The sequence below is a fragment of the Pseudophryne corroboree genome, chromosome 8 (genome assembly GCF_028390025.1).
Source record: "Pseudophryne corroboree isolate aPseCor3 chromosome 8, aPseCor3.hap2, whole genome shotgun sequence".
Lineage (NCBI taxonomy): Eukaryota > Metazoa > Chordata > Amphibia > Anura > Myobatrachidae > Pseudophryne > Pseudophryne corroboree.
This window is the reverse complement of record NC_086451.1, coordinates 453,636,019-453,658,841: the sequence shown is the minus strand read 5'-3', so window position 1 is coordinate 453,658,841 and position 22,823 is coordinate 453,636,019. Positions and strand designations below refer to the sequence as shown.

The following is a 22,823-nucleotide window of genomic DNA, read 5'->3' as shown; positions in this document are numbered from 1 at the left end:
GATGGGGACTACAGCTATGTGCTGGGAGGGGGAGGGGGACTACAGCTATGTGCTGGGAGGGGGATGGGGACTACAGCTATGTGCTGGGAGGGGAATGGGGACTACAGCTATGTGCAGGGAGGGGAATGGGGACTATAAGAATTACTGTGTGGGCATAATGTGTAAAGGGAACTGCTACTGTGTGGGCATGATGTGTATACGGGTTACTACTGTTTAGCGTACTTTGAATTGGGGGTACTATTGTATGGTCATGCCCCTTTCCCAAAAGATCAAGTCCATGTTTTGCACATGCACCTTCCCTATTTCAAATATGGGGGGCACCAGTCCCCTACTTTGCCAGGGGCGCCCAGACCCCTAGATGCACCCCTGCTCCCCATCCACCATCGTAAGGGCTTTGCACCAGCGCGAGTGGGCAGAGCAATGAAACGGCCAGTGACAAGTTTGAATAGAGGCTTCTCCGTCGACTCTGGGTCTGATGCCCGGTCCTAGCACTGGCCACAACTCTGCAACCATCCAGACTCCGGACTGCCTGGTGAATTTCCAGACTGTCTGGAGTAATCTCGGTTGGAGGTGTGTTGCCCTCCCTGGAGTAGGTCGCCCTGCTGTTACCAATCCACATTCATCTAAGCCTCTGACCGATCGACAAGTGAGTCAGGAGACCGGGGCGGCCGCTGTGTTAGGGGGAGTACGGAACTGGTAATTACAGCAGTTGCATTATGTGTTTAGCACGTATTCATCTATAGTCTTATTTGATGTTTTATGTGAGGATAACAGGCTCGCTTTAATGAGCCTCACCCCGACACCTGATCACTGATAATAAGCAGGTCCTAGCCATGAGACAGGTCCCCCGAGAGTGACAAACATGCCCGGAATTAGGGATAAACTTCTCAAGGAGAGGAGCCACCGAAACTGACAGAGAAATACCTATAAAGTCAATAGTTTCACTGCAAGGACAAAGCAATAAAATTAACAAATTACTAGTAGCATCTATGGTATATCAGTGTTTCCAGTCCTCAGGGACCCCTAACAGGGCATGTTTTCGGGATCTCATAGCTGAAGCACAGGTGTACTCGTTACCAGCTGTTGCTACGGTAATTATTTCACTTGTTAATTTATACTATGGAGATCTGTAATGTGGTTACACACTTGCAGGATGTAATTGCCGACCACCCGGCCTAACGATTGAGAACATACAATATTGGCCCTCATTCCGAGTTGTTCGCTCGCAAGCTGCTTTTAGCAGCATTGCACACGCTAAGCCGCCGCCTACTAATCTTAGCTTAGCAAAATTGCGAACGAAAATTTCTCAAAATTGCGATTAGAAATTTCTAAGCAGTTTCTGAGTAGCTCGATACTTACTCTGCCACTGCGATCAGTTCAGTCAGTTTCGTTTTTGATTTGACGTCACAAACACACCCAGCGTTCGCCCAGATACTCCCCCGTTTCTCCAGACACTCCCGCGTTTTTCCCAGAAACGTTAGCGTTTTTTCACACACTCCCATAAAACGGCCAGTTTCCGCCCAGAAACACCCACTTCCTGTCAATCACACTCCGATCACCAGAACGAAGAAAAAACCTCGTAATGCCGTGAGTAAAATACCAAACTTCTTAGCAAATTTACTTGGCGCAGTCGCAGTGCGAACATTGCGCATGCGCAATTAGCGGAAAATCGCTGCGATGCGAAGAAAATTACCGAGCGAACAACTCGGAATGAGGGCCATTGTACATACATACGAACTAAGCAATATGTCTGTTCAGAGGATCGTGAGCTACCAATCTCCATATACATTGTCAGATTGTCCGTACACACTACATATTATCTACAACATATCTTTCAGATATATATCGCATCTGCCCTGTGGCACAGGCAATGCACTATGGGCCTAATTCAACATGAGTTGTAGTTTTGCTAAAAGTAGCAAAGCTACAACACTTTTCGCTAGCATGCCGGGTGCTGCCCCTCCCCCAACAATTCGAGTGCATCGCTATACAACGATGCGCTCGGATGATTAGGGTTGCCCTCTGCCTACGCAACTAAGCTGTGAAGGCAGACGGCTACCCGCCATCTTTTTGATTGCTGCGGCTGCATGTGATGTCACGCAGCCGCAGCGACCCGCCCCAGCAACGGTCCGGACACGTGCCCCTTAAATGGAGCATCAACGCCCACAAAATGCGGCGTTGACGCCCCGTTCCCGTCCCCCATCCAGGGGGTAAATTTACTAAGATGGGAGTTCTATTAAAGATGGGGTGTTGCCCATAGCAACCAATCAGATTCTACTTCTCATTTATCTAGCACCTTTTAGAAGATAATACCTGGGATCTGATTGGTTGCTATGGGCAACCATCCATCTTAAATAGAACTCCCATCTTAGTAAATTTACCCCCAGGTCCGAGACTGCGTTCTGAAGAGAACCTAAAACCCTATTGCTGAGAGATCCTATCTCTGCTTGGACCTCGATAAATAGGCCCCTCAATAAAAATCATATTACATTTTGTACAGAGACTGCTGCAGAAACATCTGTCTGAGATCCCCTGCAATAAGTAAGGGAAACACAACAAAGTGTATGGTAATAAGTTGCAGCAGAAATTCATTCTATGTCACTGCGATGCCGGAACAGGAGGCCCATTTATCAACCAGTGATAAAACTCACTGTGGAGGATAAAACTCCTTGTGTATGATAAATGGTGCGCCAGCCAATCAGCTCCCAACTGTCATTTTTCAAACACATGACAGGAGCTGATTGGCTGGAGAACCGTTTATCATACGCAACGAGTTTTATCATTCATAACAAGTCTTAGAAGGGAGATTTATCAGAGTTTCCAAAGACAACGGAGGTGTTACCCATAGCAACCAATAAGAATCCAGCTATCATTTATCTAGTGCACTCATTTATCCTGCTGCTAATCTGGAATTTCCCCCGGCCTCCTCTCCTCCGCCCGCTCTCCGGTCTCACACACCCTGTATATTGGGCTGATAGACACATGATCACCAGGGGAAATGAATGACAAAACACAGGAAGCGGCAGAGAGAGAATAGTTTCACTTTCAGCGAGGGGCGAGAGCACAAAGTGAAAGCAGTCAGATGTCACAGGGAAAGAGACAGCACAGATAAGGAGAGAGACTGGTGAGGATGGACAGTGCTTGCTGGTGTGTTCCCGTCCTGTTCCTGGCTGCCGCAGTCTCAGGTACTATGTCACTGCTGTGTGCCTGCTACATGCAGAATGGGGATGTTATAGAAAGTCATGCATCATATAAATGGGTTCTTGAAATGAGACTATATAGAGGTACAGTTACTAAGCAGTGATAAGAGCGGAGAAGTGAGCCAGTGGAGAAGTTGCCCATGGCAACCAATCAGCACTGAAGTAACATCTATAATTTGCATACTATAAAATGATACAGAGCTGCTGATTGGTTGATGGGGAAATTTCTCCACTGGCTCACTTCTCTGTTCTTATCACTGCTTAGTAAATGTACCAATACTGTACAACAGCTCTCAGACTGTTGTCGCTGCAGCTATTGGATACTGCTCATCCTCTCAGGCACCATGCCTGGTAATGTTTCACTATGATGCACTCAATTCAGACGTGGACGGAGTAGCTTACACTAGCGCTGTATGTAAATACAGGAGGCGTCTGTTACAAGTAGACGCTTCCCGCTGCAGCAGTGATCCGAGCTGCATCCTGCGACACCACCATGCAGCCTGCAGCACCCGTGGAGTCGTTCAAGCCGCCCGTCGCAGATGCTTGTAAGACGCCAGGATATGTCTGTCCAATTACGGAGATCCCTGGGCTCTTCCCTCCCCCTGAATGGCGGTGACATGCCTCCATTTACAGAAAACGGAGGCCATTGCTGCCCCCTCGCCGCCCCCAAATGGCATGAGATGGTCAATCACTGGCAGTCTTATGCCGGACTTATTCCTATGTCGCAGGACGCGTCCTGAACATGCGCAAAGTACAGATAATCGGTACTTTGCGAGGAAAGCAGCAACTGCACAGAGTGAGGCTTCCGGCGGTCAGCGTAGTGTAAAATGCACCCATATAGATATGCGTGAACCTGGCACTTATAACCGCTTGCGCTTGGAGAGGTGGGCAGGGAAGCGACGGACTAACCAGGGGGCAAGGTGTGTATTTCTGGCCGGATGCGGACTGGCACAGTGACACATACACTACCTGTCCGACGGACAGTGTCCGTATTGTTTGCTGCTTCAAATGCCCAGTAATGACGATGATGGACGCCAACTAGCAGTCTGCTTGTGATTGGCTGGTTGGGAATACGCACTTGACACTATGAAGGGTTAAACTCTGCATACACCCCATACTGTGAGGACTAGCCTACATTGTAGAAGCACCGCACTGCGCACAGCAATTCCAGGTCACTCAGTGGGTCCTGCGAGTAGCTCAGTGCAGTTGTGCAGTGTCAGGGGGAATACTGTGGCATGGGCCCATGGAATAATGTGTGTGCCGCAAAGGGGTGTGGCCAACCACGTGAGGGGGTGTGGTCAACCACTAGAGGGGGTGTGGTCAGCCTGCAGAGGACATGGCATGACATTACGCAGTCTCACCAGCGCAGGCACACTTTGCTCTTTGGGGCAGATTTATCAAAGCGTGGAGAGAGATAAAGTACCAACCAATCAGCTGTCATTTTTAAAACAGCCTGTAACATGGCAGTTAGGAGCTGACTGTTTGGTACTTTATCTCTGTCCAAGCTTTAAGAAATCCCGTCGGTCGGGATCCCGGCGCCGGTATGCTGAGCGCCAGGATATTGACAGCCAGGATATTGAACGCATCCCATGCACACCGCCTCTCCTGCCAACTGATTACTTCCTTCCACTCATGCCTAAAAGATTTTGGCCATGGTGTTCCCTACCTCTGGAATTCTCTACCTCTCCCCCTCAGACTCTCCACCTCTCTACAAAACTTCAAACGGGCTCTCAAGACCCACTTCTTCACCAAACCCAGCCAAATCTCATCCTAACCCTCTGTTCCACGCTCTCTATGTACCCCATCTGTGTCACCTCTGTCTGTCTACCCCTTCGCATTCAGAATGTAAGCTCTCACGAGCAGGGTCCTCTCCCCTCATGTGCTTTTCCCTCTCAGTCTATTTCTACTCCATAGTCCCTACAACGGCACCTAACCCTCGGTTTCTGCCACCATGAGGATTATTTCAGTGTCTCGATGAGCAAACCTGCCGTTATCCACTGCATCCAAGCCCCAGAATGCATCCCATTCTGGGTCTTAGTACATATGAGGAATGCAGCCAAAGTCCAAAAACAGCTATTTCCAAGGTTTTGGCCGCATCTTCCCTTTAGTACATCCCGCCCAATGTCACATGTTCAGGGGGTGGAGCCAGCACAGGGCGCAGTACTGCGCTGCTCCGGCACCGTAACACATAAACAGACACAACCCAGGGGGTCTATTAGCCTATCTATGAAAGGCTTACCGCTATAAAAGTTTCAGTTCATAATAAATACATTTTTCCCATCATCTAATCCTATTTGATATGTTTATGAAACGTAAGGTTGAAGGTGTGTCGGGAATCTGGAAACCGTACACCGGCCCTGTTCTTCGGCTTACTTTTATTCTCAGTTAGAAGTAGCTATTTTAGAAGACAATGAAAGAATCAGTCCGGTCAACAATGACTATTAATATGAAACAGAAGATTTAGAGGCAGATTTATCTGTGAAATTTCAAAATATGACGTCAGGAGTCCAGCGTGGTGAAATAGCGAGATAGTTATTACCAGAGCCGGCCCTGATGCCCTAGGCAAGATTTTGGCTGGTGCCCCCTAGCACCGCCGCTAGTTCTGCAGGAGGTGCCTGGCATGAGTCAGCTGGCAGCTCTGCTAACATCTGGTGCCTTTTGTTTATGAAAATGCATCTTATTTGCATTACTATGTGGCTAGGACGCACAAGCAACTTCTGCTGATTAAAATTATATGCAGCATGCCTATATTCTGTGTGCGACTGCGGCTGTATCTGCATATGAAATGCTACATTACAGTGATTTCCAGGACTACACTGCAACATAGCATTTCGTATGCAGATACAGCCGCAGTCACACACAGAATATAGGCATGCCGCATATCATTTTAATCAGCAGAAGCTGCTGGTGCCCCTAAGCATACCAAATGCCCTAGGCATTTGCCTAGTTTGCCTATGCCTAAGGCCGGCTCTGGTTATTACATACAGCACACGTGTATCCCAGGTAATGCGGAGCCCTTGAAGGCTGGAGAGTGGGAGAAACATACAAAGTACAGTCTGTAAGTGCAAAACAGATTGCTGGTAAAAACATGCAATTACAGTACTGCATCGGCCGTAGCCCATGGGAGGCTGGATCGGATTGTGCTGCACCAAAGGCAGGGCGTGGCTTCCTATAGGAAGACAGCTCTCTGCTTATCACTGCCCGGTCTGGCAGTCCCGGAGGGAGGAAACAGCTCTCAACGTTTGTCTGTGACAGACAAGTAGGACATCCAATAGAAAGTCACTGCCAGTCACTGGGTGGGAGCAGTGTGTTAGCTTGCACTGTCACTCTGTTTACTGGTTTGGTATCTGTGGGTTTCTGAAAAATTCCCGTTACAGGATTCCATAGGGGATCAGTATGATATACCGGCAGCCGGGATGCCGGCAGTGAGTCGAGAGCAAAGAGCTCGCTACGCTCGCCACGTTGCGGGTTCGGTGGCTCGGTGCGCTCGCCACAAGTTCTATTCCCACTTTATGGGGGAGATGTACTAACAAGTCCTAAAAGTGGACAAGTGAGCCAGTGGAGAAGTTGCCCATGGCAACCAATCAGCATTGACGTAACATTTAGAATTTGCATACTATAAAAGTATGTAGAGCAGCTGATTGGTTGCCATGGGCAACTTCTCCACTGGCTCGCTTCTCCACTTTTATCACTGCTTAGTACATCTCCACTTAAGGGTGTCGTGGACACCCATGAGTGGGGATAGCCTCTGTTAGGCGGGATTCTAGCTGTCGGCATTGTCAGCGGTTGGGATACCAGCGTCGGTATCCTGTTCTCCGAGATCCCGACCGCCGGCAAATTAAGTGCATCCCTTCCATAGGCTAAGGTCGTCTGCAGATGGGGTAAATCCAGGATGTGTTCAACATCCTGATGGTCGCGATGCCAGCAGTCACATGACCGATGCTGGAATCCCGACACCACTCTAGAGACTGGCGCCAAAACACCAACAGCAGACATCCCGAAGGTAAGTACTGGGGTACCTGTTAGGGTCAGCGCCCTGATGCCTGGGTTGGGGGTTAGGGTTAGGCACTAGGCGGGGTCAGCCCAAGCCAAATCCTCCCACCCCCACCCTGAGGTTAGCCCTAGCAGCCACCCATGGAGTGTGAGGGATAGGGGAGGGGTAAAAATACTTACCCTCTCCGATGTCAGAATCCCGCTGTTGGTCATGTGACCGCTGGAATGTCATACTGAACCCAGACATCTGACTGCATAACTAGTGGTGGCTACTGTGGATGGGGGGGACAGCGGCAGAACATCCTTAACATTTGTTGGTACCCCCTGAAAACGGTTGTTTTCAGGTGATATCCCGCAAATATGAATTGATAAATATACCCCTCAGTCTTATGTGTAAGTCTAGCATTTATTGGTACGTTATAGCTATATGTACTGTATATACTGTGAACGTATGTTTTTCTCTAGGACGCAGCTCAGGAAGTAATGATTGCAACACAAATCCCCACCGCCGTTACAACACACGCAGCTTATGTACTATATAATGCCTGGCAGGGAACGCTTTACTCTGCAGGACATTCCTTCTCCAGTAAATGTGCAAGTGCTTCAGAACGTCTTGTCATAACATCAATTAAAAACACATTTCCGTGTGCGGTTTGTGGTCCTGACGCTAAGGGCAGGGAATCTCCAAGCTGTGCGAACAGATGTTTTCTTCTTGTGGTTGTAACCACACACTCATGTACACAGCGAGTGAGGGGTCGGATCACTGTGTGTAGCAACCAAACCAAGGATTAACCCAGCTGGCAGAGAAAGCGGAAATTCCAGTCAGGAGCCTCTCGCTGTATAAGTAAATACACACCAGCGAGAACTTGCTATGAGACAAATCCCTCTTTGGCGCTAAGAATCGTAGTAAAAACAGAGTTTTAGTTACTCAGAGAATGGCGCCAAAAACAAAGCTGGCAACACCCAGCATAGAGGATACCGGAAGAGAGCACCTAGACGGTGCTGATGTCATTAGTTCTGTTACCCAGTACTCGTTCGCCGATAGAATAAAAGGCCCATTTATTATGTCAACCATAGAACGTCTATACTTTTTATACTGAAGTTTTTTTGTTTTTTGTGTTTTGCATTCACCACGGACTCTTTTTATTATTTCTTTTACTGCTTTTTTCATTGCACTTGTCATCACCTCACATACTGTCTTCCTGCTATTACAGGATGTTCATGTTTGAATTTCCACCATTTTGCTGTATTGCAACACCCAAGATGGCCGCCCTGCCCCCTTTGGTGTTAATGTCAGCCTAAACAGCGATAATGTTAGGGGAATTTGCATAGAGATGTCCACCGACCTTGTCTATAATCCACCACTTGCGTATAAAGGACACCGTCATTCGCACCATCTAACCCTACAGTTACTCAGAATGGCCATCGCAACAAAGTGCCAGGGCCGATGACACAAGGGACACATGCACAGTGCAAAAAACATCGTCCAGCAGCGTAAACATCAGCATTGCTTCCGTCCCTGATTGAGGCTCATTGCCCTTGCTCACTGTGTTCCTTAGGCTCATCTGTCTAATGTGAGCTTGTTATCAAGTTGAGCGACGAGTGCGGTCTGTATCAGAGACCATGGCAACAGCACTACATGGAGGCCCTGTGTTCCATCTACAACATCCCATAGGGTCACCATTATTTATTTATTTATGTATTTATCATAGGCAATCGCGGGGGGGGGGGGGGGGGGGGGGTTCCGGCTGCCCGGAAATCCCACTTTTGGCAAGTGGTAAATTATGACAACAATACCAATGGTATAAAAATGATTACTAGAGCTGCTGCTACTTTTTCTTCCAAGTTTGCTGTGTGTGTGCTTCTGAGCCCTCATTCAGTGCACTGGACCAAAGAGTAGCTACCAGAAAGAAGAGACAGGAGCCTTACCCTGAGGTGGGAGAATGTGCGCTTAGAACGTGCAATACTGGTTCTAGAATGTTTGTGCATTTATTTATTATAGTATGTTTATCCTTTTCCTAACCACTTATCTTACTTATATTATTTAAATATGTTTGATACAGCCTATACTATAGACCATCTATACTGTATTCCATGTTCCGCAGAGTGGAATATTTGCAGATTGCATTTGGAAACCCCCCTCTAGAAATCATGCGTTTGCCACTGATTTAATTTACAGTATTGAGGATTTTGGGTAACACAGTGGATAGCATTGCTGTCTCTCAGCACTGGGTTGATTCTAACTAGGGTTCTATCTGTGTTGAGTTTGTATGTGTTCCAGGGTGTGCTATAGTCACACGTACCTACTTTTCACATCGCCTCTCCTCTGTTTGGACTATACAGTAGTTCTTTCCTACGGTATAGTCCAAAAAAATCCTAGCAGGTTTGTTGGCGTCTGGCAAATCTAACTTTATTGTGCTCGTTGTAGGGAATATGGATTGCAAGCTCCAATGGCGCAGGGACAGGTGTGACTGAATAAATGTGATGTGTGAAGTCCTGTATAATATAAAGGTGGTTAATCAATACATTAGTAGCCGTATAACGTATAACGTGGCAACCACTACTGCGTCTACAGCCGCCGCTGAATCTGTCCCTAAATGTTGTCATTTATAGGGCTCACAATTCATATATCAATGTTTATGGCAGTTTGTATATGGGATGAGATTCACACTGTTTCAGGTGCTACCTCAGGCAGCAGAATCTTCTATCCAGTGTCTCCTAATTGCTGTGAACCTCTGATCTTGGCGGAGGCCCATCTTCTGTCCCTGCATTAGGTAATTTGTGGCAGTAGAGGGCGCTAATGACAGTAATAATAACACTGCAAAATCCTATAAGGCAGGTTGTGTACAGAGCATTCATTTAACTCTTGGATGTCCATCCATGCTTCTAGTTATGCCGTCACACTAACAGGCCCTATAATGATATATAAGTGCATTTATTTGTGCTTCACAATTTATGTTTGGCTTATTAAATTGTGTATCTGCCCCATGTCTATTCCCATTATTTAACTGAGCGTTCGGTCTGCGGCACAAACTGCAGATCTCCATTTCATGTTTTATAGTGGAAGACAATGGACGATTGGATGTATTTGTACTTGGAACTTTTATAGGCCCTACACACTGGCCGATTTTCTGAAAGATATGAACGATCTCGTTCATATCTTTCAGTGTGGAGACTCCAGCGATGAACGATGCGCGTCCCCGCGCTCGTTCATCGCTGGTTTCCCGTCGGCTGTGCATGCAGGCCAATATGGACGATCTCGTCCATATTTGCCTGCACTTCAATGCAGCCGGGTGACGGGGGGAGTGAAGAAGCTTCACTCCCCCCGTCACTGCCCCCCCGTCGCCGGGTCGCTCGTCGGCCGTATCGGCCGTCGGGCACCTCGGCGGCGCATCGTGATATGTGTAGGGCCCCTAGTTGTATTGGCATCTGTATTTCACTGTCTTCATACATGGTCAATATATTTAATTGGTAAATATTTATTCATAACACTGCCCAGACATAGCAGGGTATCCAATTACACACAATAGTGCCGTGGCCGCGGAAAAACATCCATTTACTATTTTTTTTATCCCCCTATCCAATTAGGTCCCACAAAAAACACCCATTTTGTGTGTAAAAATACATAGATCCCGCGAAAAAGCCGCGGACCTATGTATTTTCGCGGCACTTATCACTGGTCTAGGGGGTAATAAACGCGGATTATGCTTTGCGTACCGCATAACCCCGGATAAGGGGAGAGGAGTGCCCCTCATTGGGGCTAATTGGATACCCCCCATAGACAGCCTGCCTTATTAAAGTATCTTATTGTGTATGAATTGTGTACTGTCATTACAGCATCTTTTACTAACACTATCAGCCACATCGCACGGCTGGCATAAACCTGGCGCACATGCTACTGTTTTATCCTAGCATAAGCCTGGCACATACAGAATCGGTGCATAAACTGCGGCCCGTGCAGGCTGGGTGCCCCCTGATAGGTCTTCATCGCAGCATAATGCACGGAACACATCCAGCGCTACATCTGCCGCTGTAATTACGTCTGGCTGTAAATAAGGCCGTCCGCATGTAAGACACTAACTCACCCGCTGCTGTGCCTGGTGGCTGCACGCAGAGATCTCTAAACATTCTGGATCATTATAGCATTATAATTTTAAAAAAAAATTATGTATAACTAATAAACTCCAGTCTCGTGTAACTAATGTTTGGCTCTGGAATATTTGGGAACAGGAGGAGCAGAAAAATTGATCCAAGTATCTAACAAAGTAGAAAATAAGGAGAGAAACAGCAAAAGAGGGGGAGAGAGAGAGTTGGGGAATTTGTAATTAGTTGTTTTTATAGCACCAACCTATTAGGCAGAATATTTATCATTCACATGATCACAGGAGTCTTTGAATGCTTTTATTCATACACATATAACTGTGCTCACAAACACCAAATACCCCCTGGTGGGAGATGAGGCAGCCCCACTGGATGTATAGATTGACGCTATATTTACGTCATCCTCATGGGCGAGTTTACAGTGGGTGTAGGGTGTGCGGTCCACGCGGGCTCCTGCGTCCAGGGATGGTCACACAGCACACCCTGCACGTCTTCTGTACCCAAAGACTGCCAGCTATGGGCATAAAGTGTGGTGGCACTTGTACAGGTGCTAGGCACTAAGGCCCAGATTTATCAAGCCTTGGAGAGTGAGAAATGCACGGTGGTAAAGGGGTCTATTCATGAAGCAGTGAAAGGTGTGGAAAAGTGAGCCTGTAGAGAAGTTGCCCATGGCAACCAACCAGCTGCTCCGTACAATTGTATAGTATGCAAATTACAAATGTTACTTCAATGCTGATTGGTTGCCATAGGCAACTTCTTCACAGGATCACCTCTCCACACTTTTCACTGCTTCATGAATAGACCTCAAAGTACCAACCAACCATCTCCTAACGTCCATGTCACAGGCTGTGTTTGAAAAAATGACAGTTAGGAACTGATTGGTTGGTGCTTTATCACCGTGCAATTTATCACTTTCCAAGGCTTGATAAATTGGGCCTAAATGTGCAAGAAGCCGCCGACCAGTATTGTGCCAGTGGAAATATATTGTGCGCTCTAATGTGAGCGAGCCTTCCGGCCACGCGCTGGTTAATCTCCAGCGCGAAATCTCCTGCCAAGCGCAGCCGGCTGTAATGTGGCACCGCCCGTCCTTCTAGGTTCTCATTACGCACTGTGGCACTTTCATTATTCATGTGAGTGGACTCCCTCTGTATATAGGCACGTTCCACATATAACAACCATAGGTCAGCGACGTGTGGGAGACTCGCGGCATTGGTCTCATACTGTAAGTCAGCGGTAGGACATTTTCTGCCACATATGAGACGCCCAAATTGGCACTGCCAGCCCAGAGGAGCTCCAGGACCTTCTTAGGATGGCAATTCAGCTGTGTATGTAATAGTCCTGGTTACCTCAGGTGCTTGGGAAAGATGCCACGTATTGGCAGCTGTGGGGATCGCGGTGAATGGTCCTATTTGTTCTACACAACATTCTGATGAATAAGAATGACTTCAGTATGTGGCAGAAATATCAAATATTCAGTCAGAGAAGGAACCGGCCTGTCAGTCATTATCCCGGCCCCTCATCAGCATCTTGTCTCTGGCCGTGTCATTACGACGTGCTTCCCCTCTGTTATTATCTACCCATTGTGCTGACACTGCACTGCGTGCTCCTGCAGCTGCGGAAACACTGCTCTCTGTATAATGTGCGGGGGAGGCTGGAAGTGTCAGGCACTAGGACCCAGCCCCCACCCCTACTCTTTCCTCCAACAGGGCCTACATTTTGTGATAACCTTGCGGCTCCCTTATATGGGGAATATTCATTGAGATGAACCATAAGGGAACAATGTGGCTGCTGGATATTCATTAACCTCTAAATACAAAAAGTATTCGTAGTTTGATTGCAGGAATTTATGTCAGATGGCGTCAGAGCCTCAGAGTTACGGAGGGCTCCACCGGCCCTCTCTGTGTATAGGTGTGAACGCACTTACACTGCCATCTGCGCACAATATTGCAGATACCTACTGTATTACCGGATAAAGCTGTCCCGGAACCGGAGCTGTTTCAGGAAAGCTGTCCTGGAACCGGAGCAATACTGAATAGCTCGGGTACTTAGGTAGCTGCCAAGACAAATTGTGGCGAGTTAGATACCTAAATAACATGGGGGGGGGGGGGGGATGGGTCAGATTAATGAATAGGCCCCGAAATGTAATCTCCTCCCTTCCTGAGAGAAGGGGGAGGAGAGGGGAGGCAGAGATGAGAGACATAGAGATGGGGTCATGTGGGGTGCATATATGAGAGAAAGGGAGAAGGGGACAGAGATGAGAGACAAGGTGAAGGGGACATGAGGGGCACATATATGAGAGACAAGGGGGAGGGGGACAGAGATGGAAGACTGGGACGGGGTGAGAGGGACAGAGATGAGAGATGGAAATAGATGAGAGACACGGTGATGGGGACATAAGGGGCACATAGATAAGAGAAAGGGGGAAAAGGACAGAGATGAGAGACAGGTAGAAGGGGACATGACTGGCACATATATGAAAGACAGGGGGAGGGGGACAGAGATGAAAGACTGGAAGACGGGGAGGGGGCAAGGGGGGCAGAGATGGAAATAGATGTGGGGGGACAGAGATGAGGGACAGGGAGATGGGGTGGTTACAGAGGCGGATTTAGGGGTTAATTCATTGTTGTTAGCAAACCAAAAATGTTAGAAATTGGGCAAAACCATGCTGTACTGCAGGGGGGGCAGATGTAACATGAGCAGAGAGTTAGATTTGGGTGGGGTGCGGTCAAAGTGAAATCTAATTTGCAAAAAATAAAAATAAAGCAGCCAGTATTTACCATGCACAGAAATAATATAACCCACCCAAATCTAATTCCCGCCACATGACAATAGCTTCAGTGTATCCTGGCTCCCTCTCCTTCCGCACTACACCAAGCAAAAATATGACTATGGAAAAAGTGTAATTAAAGGTGACAGGTGAGAAGATGGCCATAATTATCTGTCAGTGCCATTATACCGTCACAGTGCAAACCATGCTCCCAAACAAATGATGGCAACGTAAACAGGAATGATATCAGCCGCTTCCTGTTGCTCATTCATGTCCGTTGACATTCAAACGATTAAAACAAAAGTGTTGGGGAGCTTTATGTGGCAGGAATGTAAATGAGGTGTCATTAGAGAGGAAATGGCCAGGTACATGGAAGGTAGGTATTAATCTCCATGTGTACCTAATTGCCCAGCGTTTAATATTCAACCTGTATACTGTACATCTATGCGACTGGTAATTACACCGAGCTATCACTGGTGTAACTACCATAGGTGCAGGGGATGCGGCTGCTACGGGGCCCGCAGAGGACTTGTTACACCCCTGATTGCGGTTACTCCAGGTACATGCGCAGAATACCCTTATAATGAATGGTGGGAACAGAACGGTGACAGAAAGGCATACAATGTGCAATATGTTCTTTAAAGCTGGACTGATATATTGGTAAGATCCAGGTATTTGGCTTTCCAAATACAGAGTAGTGTAGTGTGCGCTGGGGTAGCTGCCACTATCCAACACCGCCCCCCCCTTCACCCACCGGGCCATCTGCCGTTGTTAACAGTTCACCCCCATCTGGGACCATCGGCCACCGCCAGCCGACCCCCTTCCCCGGGAACATCGACCACTGCCAGCCTCCCTCCTACTCCGGGAACATCGACCACTGCCAGCCTCCCTCCTACTCCGGAAACATCAGCCACCGCCAGCATCCCCCATTCTGGGACCATCGGACACTCTCAGTGCCCCTTCACGGACTGTCGGCCACTGTTATAAACCCCCTTCCCCACCGCACCCGGACCAACACCACCCTGTCATTTGGCATCCCTTTCCCCAGAACATTGTCCACCGATAACACCCCCCTCCCTGCCCACCAGGATCTCACCCTCTCACACCCCCCCCCCCCCCCCCCTCCCACCGCACCTCACCTGGTTCCATATACACTGGGCGCAACTCATCCTTCTTATTTGGTGGCACATCACACGCAGCACACTGTGACAGTGTTCTGTGAAAAGTAGGGGAGAGAGAGAGTTGAGTGTGGCACTTGCCCAATACACTCTACTAAATATCCCTGTCGGCGGGCCACCTGAGAACGCCGGGCCCTGAGCGTCTGCTTGGATTGCTTTGCGGTAAATCTGCTACTGGGTGGCGTGGGGCATATTGATGAGAGACAAGGGGCAGAGATGAGAGACAGGAAGATGGGGTGATGGGGACAGAGATGAGAGACAGTGAAAAATAAACCTTGCACTGCTAGACACGATAACTAGTAATAACTGCAGGGCCGGATCTAGGGGGGGGGGGGGGGGCGATGGGGTGAGGGGGACAGAGATGAGAGACAGTGAAAAATAAACCTTGCACTGCTAGACACGATAACTAGTGATAACTGCAGGGCCGGATCTAGGGGGGGGCGAAGGGGGCGATGGGGTGAGGGGGACAGAGATGAGAGACAGTGAAAAATAAACCTTGCACTGCTAGACACGATAACTAGTGATAATTGTGTGGCAAGTCTATAGCCTGACACTCACACTTCTAACTCTCCATGGGCACACATACCTACTACTTGGCTCCTGGAGGGGGAGGTCCAAGTGTCAGGTGTAGGGGGCATGGAGACACCTCTCGCCTTATCATGGTCCTGCCCCCTGCTGCAAAACGTTGCATTCGGGGCATCAAGCAGCAGGGGGTGGGGTGGGCCTATATAGTGATGCCACGAAGGTGGGCTACTCTCCCAGGAGTACAAAAGGAACTCACCCAAAATTTGTGAGTCTCCTGGATATTTGGAGAGTAACTGCCATGTTACAGGATGTGTCTGAAAAATGACAGTTAGGAGCTGATTGGTTAGTACAAGGCTTAGTACATCTGCCCCATAGTATAATAATCCTTATATCCTGCTCTACTAACCACTATGCACAAGGTCACGGCGCATGTACGGAAATTGAAAATACATAACCCTTCCAATATTAAGGGTGCCAGGCTAAAAACATAAAACATATTTATTGCTTTAAGAAAATGATTGTTTTCAGCCTGTTCTGGTAACATGGTCCGGACATGGGGGTAATTCCAAGTTGATCACAGCAGGAATTTTGTTAGCAGTTGGGCAAAACCATGTGCACTGCAGGGGAGGCAGATATAACATGTGCAGAGAGAGTTAGATTTGGGTGTGGTGTGTTCAATCTGCCATCTAAATTGCAGTGTAAAAATAAAGCAGCCAGTATTTACCCTGCACAGAAACAAAATAACCCACCCAAATCTAACTCTCTCTGCACATGTTATATCTGCCCCCCCTGCAGTGCACATGGTTTTGCCCAACTGCTAAAAAATTTCCTGTTGCGATCAACTTGGAATTACCCCCCATGGTGCTACACCAGGTATCGCAGCGGTGCTCGCGCCATAGTACATTACATATAGGGGGGATCTGGCAATATTACCCCCAATAACACATAGTCATCTCACCAGCTCTCCCCTCCCATTGGTTGAATATACCCATAGTATGCACCACGCAGTCAGTCTCTATACTCTCCTTACTCATTACTAAGCTGAACAACACCTGCAGGAAGCAGCAGAATAATGGACACACCTGGCGACAGAGAATATCCCAGGTAATGGAAATATCGATACCTTCCGCCTGTAGCACAATTCTATCTGTCGCTGCCACATACTGTGGGCACTTTGGGGGTGGTTCCGAGTTGTTCGCTCGCTAGCTGCTTTTAGCAGCATTGCACACGCTAAGACGCCGCCCTCTGGGAGTGTATTTTAGCATAGCAGAATTGCGAACGAAAGATTCGCTACTTTTCTCGTAACGATTACCCCGCAGTTTCTAAGTAGCTCCAGACTTACTCTGCCATTGCGACCAGCTCAGTCCTTTTCGTTCCTGGTTTGACATCACAAAAACACCCAGCGTTCGCCCAGCCACTCCCGCGTTTTTTCCTGAAACGCCTGCGTTTTTCTGCACACTCCCAGAAAACGTCCAGTTTCCGCCCAGAAACACCCACTTCCTGTCAATCACACTCCAATCAGCAGAACGATGAAAAAACTTTGTTACGCTGTGAGTAAAATACCAAACTTGGGGGGTCATTCCGAGTTGTTCACTCGCAAGCGGATTTTAGCAGATTTGCTCATGCTAAGCCGCCGCCTACTGGGAGTGAATCTTAGCATCTTAAAATTGCGAACGATGTATTCGCAATATTGCGATTACACACCTCGTAGCAGTTTCTGAGTAGCTCCAGACTTACTCGGCATCTGCGATCAGTTCAGTGCTTGTCGTTCCTGGTTTGACGTCACAAACACACCCAGCGTTCGCCCAGACACTCCCCCGTTTCTCCAGCCACTCCTGCGTTTTTTCCGGAAACGGTAGCGTTTTTTCCCACACGCCCATAAAACGGCCTGTTTCCGCCCAGTAACACCCATTTCCTGTCAATCACATTACGATCGCCAGAACGATGAAAATGCCGTGAGTAAAATGCCGAAGTGCATAGCAAATTTACTTGGCGCAGTCGCAGTGCGGACATTGCGCATGCGCATTAAGCGGAAAATCGCTGCGATGCGAAGATTTTTACCGAGCGAACAACTCGGAATGACCCCCAAGGTGCAGGCGCGCTGCGTACATTGCGCATGCGCAGTTTGCGACTAATCGCTCCGTAGCAAAAAAAAATAACGAGCGAACAACTCGGAATGACCCCCAATGTGAGACCTTTGTGTCTATAGCGTAAAGGTGACATCTGAATACATCTGACATAACTCACAGACTGTACAAACACAACAGGTTACACTGGTACAGCAAGGTACTGTACAATATTGTCCTGCGCTGGTTATCTTCTATTTATAGCCATGTCATGCTCTCCAGCAATAGTGCAAAGGCGATGAGGTGGGTGTAGCCGCAGCCTACGCACTGAACACACCCCACGTGGACAGATAGTAATAATATCACTGTGTTTTTAAATAAAGTTATTTTATTACTACATTTTTTTTTTTTTCAAATAAAAACACATAGACTAGTGTGCATCATATACATTTCTATAATGATGTGTATACTGCCAGCAATATCAAGATTAAATTCCAGGGACCCAGTGGAAGTTATAAAGCTGCCTAGTCGGAGAAAGGGATGGGCGTATATTGTCCTGTTTGACCATCCGCAGTTGGTGCCCCAATACCATCATCATTATTAATATCGTTTTGAAGGCACCGCAGTTCTACCCATAAAGCAGCACTACAGCTGTAATAATTCCCATCGTACTTGCTTACTGAAGCTCCTTTTAGTGGTCAGGCTGCTGAAGGTGTAATAGCAACTAACTAAAAGGAAGCCTGTGATTGGTTAGCAGCGCAAACTGCTTCCTGCTGGTTACTATAGCGGTCATACCGTCTGATTAATAGAGGGAGCTTCAGTAAACTGGAGGACTCAGTAATGGGAGCTTCTGTAATCTGGGGAGATTGGTAAAAATGAGCTTCATTTCATTGATCAGGTTGGTAAAAGGAGCATGTGTAAGATTTGAGCTCAGTAAAAGAGAGCTTCTGTAAACTGGACTTCGTTAAAAGCAACCTTCTGTAAACTGGTGATCTCAGTAAAAGCGACCTTCTGTAAACTGGTGACCTCGGTAAAAGGGACCTTCTGTAAACTGGTGACCTCAGTAAAAGCGACCTTCTGTAAACTGGTGACCTCAGTAAAAGGGACCTTCTATAAACTGGTGACCTCGGTAAAAGGGACCTCCTGTAACCTGGTGACCTCGGTAAAAGGGACCTTCTGTAAACAGGTGACCTAGGTAAAAGGGACCTTCTGTAACCTGGTGACCTCGGTAAAAGGGATCTTCTGTAACCTGGTGACCTCGGTAAAAGGGACCTTCTGTAAACTGGTGACCTCGGTAAAAGGGACCTTTTTTAAACTGGTGACCTCGGTAACAGCGACCTTCTGTAAACTGGTGACCTCGGTAAAAGGGACCTTCTGTAAACTGGTGACCTCGGTAAAGGGACCTTCTGTAACCTGGTGACCTCGGTAAAAGAGACCTTCTGTAACCTGGTGACCTCGGTAAAAAGGAGATTCTGTAAGCTGGTGAGTACAGTAACGGAAGCTTCTTTAAGGTGGTGACCTCAATATAGGAAGCTTCTGTAAGGTGGTAATCTGGGATGTGTTAGGCATCTTGGTGGTCGGTATGCGGGGGGTCATGTGACCGACGCCGGAATCACGACACCTCTCAGGAGGCGGGCACCAGGACACCGACAGCCGACATCTCGAAGCTATCGGGGTGGGGGTTAGCCGTAGCCAACACCCCCGGAGGGTTAGCCTGAGCCGACACCCTCAGTGGGTTAGGGGAGGGGAGAAGGGTTAAATACTTACCCCAGTCTGCTGTTGCGATTCTCAATGTTGGGATGCCGCGGTCGGTCATTTAACTACCGGAATACCGAATGCCGGCAATTTTATACCCAACCCGGTAATCTTGATAAAGAGCTTCTGTAAAGTGGTAATCATGAGAAAGGGAGCTTCTGTGAGGTGTTAATCACGAGAAAGGGAGCTTCTGTAAGGTGGTAATCACAAGAAAGGGAGCTTCTGTAAAGTGGTAATCATGAGAAAGGGAGCTTCTGGTAAGTGGTAATCATGAGAAAGGGAGCTTCTGTAAGGTGGTAATCACGAGAAAGGGAGCTTCTGTAAAGTGGTAATCATGAGAAAGGGAGCTTCTGTAAGGTGGTAATCATGAGAAAGGGAGCTTCTGTAAAGTGGTAATCATGAGAAAGGGAGCTTCTGTAAGGTGGTAATCACGAGAAAGGGAGCTTCTGTAAAGTGGTAATCATGAGAAAGGGAGCTTCGGTAAAGTGGTAATCATGAGAAAGGGAGCTTCTGTATAGTGGTAATCATGAGAAAGGGAGCTTCTGTAAAGTGGTAATCATGAGAAAGGGAGCTTCTGTAAGGTGGTAATCACGAGAAAGGGAGCTTCTGTAAAGTGGTAATCATGAGAAAGGGAGCTTCTGTAAAGTGGTAATCATGAGAAAGGGAGCTTCTGTAAGGTGGTAATCACGAGAAAGGGAGCTTCTGTAAAGTGGTAATCATGAGAAAGGAAGCTTTTGTGAGATGTTTATCTCGAGAAAGGGAGCTTCTGTGAGGTGTTTATCACGAGAAAGGGAGCTAGTCTAAACTGTTGAGCTCAGTACTGAGAGAAATTGCTTCATTTTGGGTCCTTAGAAATTATTTCTTAGAGTCTCACAAATCTCTACTTAATCCTTTGAGAGTAGCTCATTCATTCATCCGCTTAAAATCATGGGGAAAACATTGTGGGGCAATCCATCCTTTCCCCCGTCGCTATCTAATTCAAATTTCCTTTCCTGGCGTGATACGGGTCCTCCAACATACTTCTAAGGTGTTTGACCCGGTTGGATTATTTTTATTCATTTTCTGAGCTTCAAAAAAAATATCACTTGCCTAATAACCAGCTCTTCATGTGTTTACAAGCCCGACACTATATTTTACTTTTTACCACCGGGCACCTCACTCTCAACTGTACCTTACCCTTTACATACCTTATATAGGTTTATCACCAGCAAATCCTATAAAACGAGATACCTGTGCCCTGAAACCCATGTCAGGCTCTTCATGGAGTGAGCTGGTCTCATCCTGGCAAAAAGATATTCCCTCTGCCTTACTCCCGGACGATTTACTCAAACATTTTATTGAGGCAGATGTGTTAAGCCTGGAGAAGGTATAAAGAAGCGATAAAGCAGTGATAAGTGCAAAGTGATAACGCACCAGCCAATCAGCTCCAATATATAAATTGACAGTTACCCATGGTACCCACTGAAGCAGGATCTTGCCTTAAATGTCATCACTCTAGCACCACGCTCATACCTTGCTTCTGGCAATGTAGGAAGATACATTGGGTTTGGAAGAAAGTTCTATTTGATGTGAAACATTTGTTCTCTCTCAATCTACTCCCAGACCCTTCAGCTTACTTATGTGTAAACTTCTCCAATTGGAACCTAAATCCTACCAAATAGCTAGTGCTCCCCCTTCTGGCAGTGGTGATCACTGTCTCTCAGCAAGTCATCTTGCAGCACTGGGCGTCCTCGACTTCCCCCTCTCTCAATTAACTTAAACCAAGGATGCTACAACTGATATATTTTGATAGGCGCTCCACTATTCCAGACATTGAAAAGGGGGTGGTAAAGTTTTACAAGAAATGAGGATACTTCATTGATAAACTTGACCTCACATCTCAAGAGGGTTTTCAAGATATTTGAAAACACTGAATGGCATTTGCACCGCCGTTTACTATCAGAGGAGTGAAGTTTTCATTCTCCACCATATTCTGCTGTCAGTTCCAAAGTTGCTAGGGTATTCTTGAAATCTAGGATCTCAAGCTATTTGACTCAATGTCACCCCACCCTCACTTTCCTTTTGTGTAATATCCATAGCCAGATTAAGGAGGGGGCACAGGGGATACTGTACCCTGGGCCCCCCTCTGTCAGGACCCCCCTTCCCTGGCTGGAGCACAGTAACTTCAGTAGCTCTCGCTCTTGTGCAGCAGCAGAACCATGCAGCCAGAATGTGTGAAGGACAGTATGTAGTGCAGGCAGAGACACAAGAGTATTATGTTATGATCTACCATTAAAGCTTCCCGACCAGAGGAGAGATAGGAGGGAAGAGAGATAAGTGAACCAGTGATCCCATCTTCTCCTCCTCACCTGTGTTGAAATACCTATCTTATCAATTAAATAGTTCAACACAATTTACGCCAGTCCAGTAGCAGAGCATTCTGTGTGGGATGCATAACATACACCCCCCCTTCCTCCGCACCCCCCATCTTAAGTGCCCCGGGCCCCCCTAAATTTTTATCCAACCCTGGTAATTACAATGTTCCCCCCTCTCTTTTTTTAGTTTCTATAAATGTTTTCTGTTATCTCTACGGATTAACCATCTATATGGCAGCCTAATTTTTTTATTTCCATTATTGCTATTACTTTGGATATGTTTCACGCGTGCCGCAGCCTTTACTGTATCAGAACCAAGTTTAAGCATGCTCCCTTGTTGTCTCTATGCTGTGTAACTGGTTTCTTGTACTAGTATCAGTATACCAATATTGCGTCACTTTCCTCCTTTATTTTGGAATAATGCTTTGTCTATAGTCAGGCAGAAAATTCTAATAAAACAGATTTACAAAACAAAAATAAAATCACAGTAAAAACATCCTGGGGTATATTTACTAACATTCGTAATTTTTGGAAAAAGGTCAAAGTTCAATCACGAATGACATCGAAAGTGTAAAACTGCAACTTTTTGAATTTATTACGCCTAATTTACTAAGCTGCCGTATTCGGATTTTTCATTTGTTCCGATGTCGATGTCATTCGTGTTTTTTCCCGTTTTTTACAGCAGTGATTAGCAAAACACTGCCGACTTTATCACAATGAATCTCGGCCGGATCTGTGTGATCCGTGCTGGGGTTCATTATTTTTTTTTTTTAAATAAACACTGTAAAACGGCGAAAAAAAATGCGTGGGGTTCCCCCTCCTAAGCATAACCAGCCTCGGGCTCTTTGAGCCGACCCTGGTTGCAGAAATATGGGGAAAAAAAT

General features: G+C 47.1%; 1 protein-coding gene across 1 annotated transcript in view; it reads left to right on the top strand.

Annotated features, from left to right (window-relative positions):
- Positions 1–2,929: 2,929 nt before the first annotated feature.
- The window catches only part of LOC134949609 (butyrophilin subfamily 2 member A2-like), a 67,558-nt gene continuing 47,664 nt past the window's right edge, over positions 2,930–22,823 (top strand). The window contains exon 1 of the mRNA XM_063938302.1: positions 2,930–3,185. Coding sequence (XP_063794372.1) covers positions 3,131–3,185 — 55 coding nt within the window. The 5' untranslated portion in view covers positions 2,930–3,130. The remainder of the gene's footprint in view (positions 3,186–22,823) is intronic.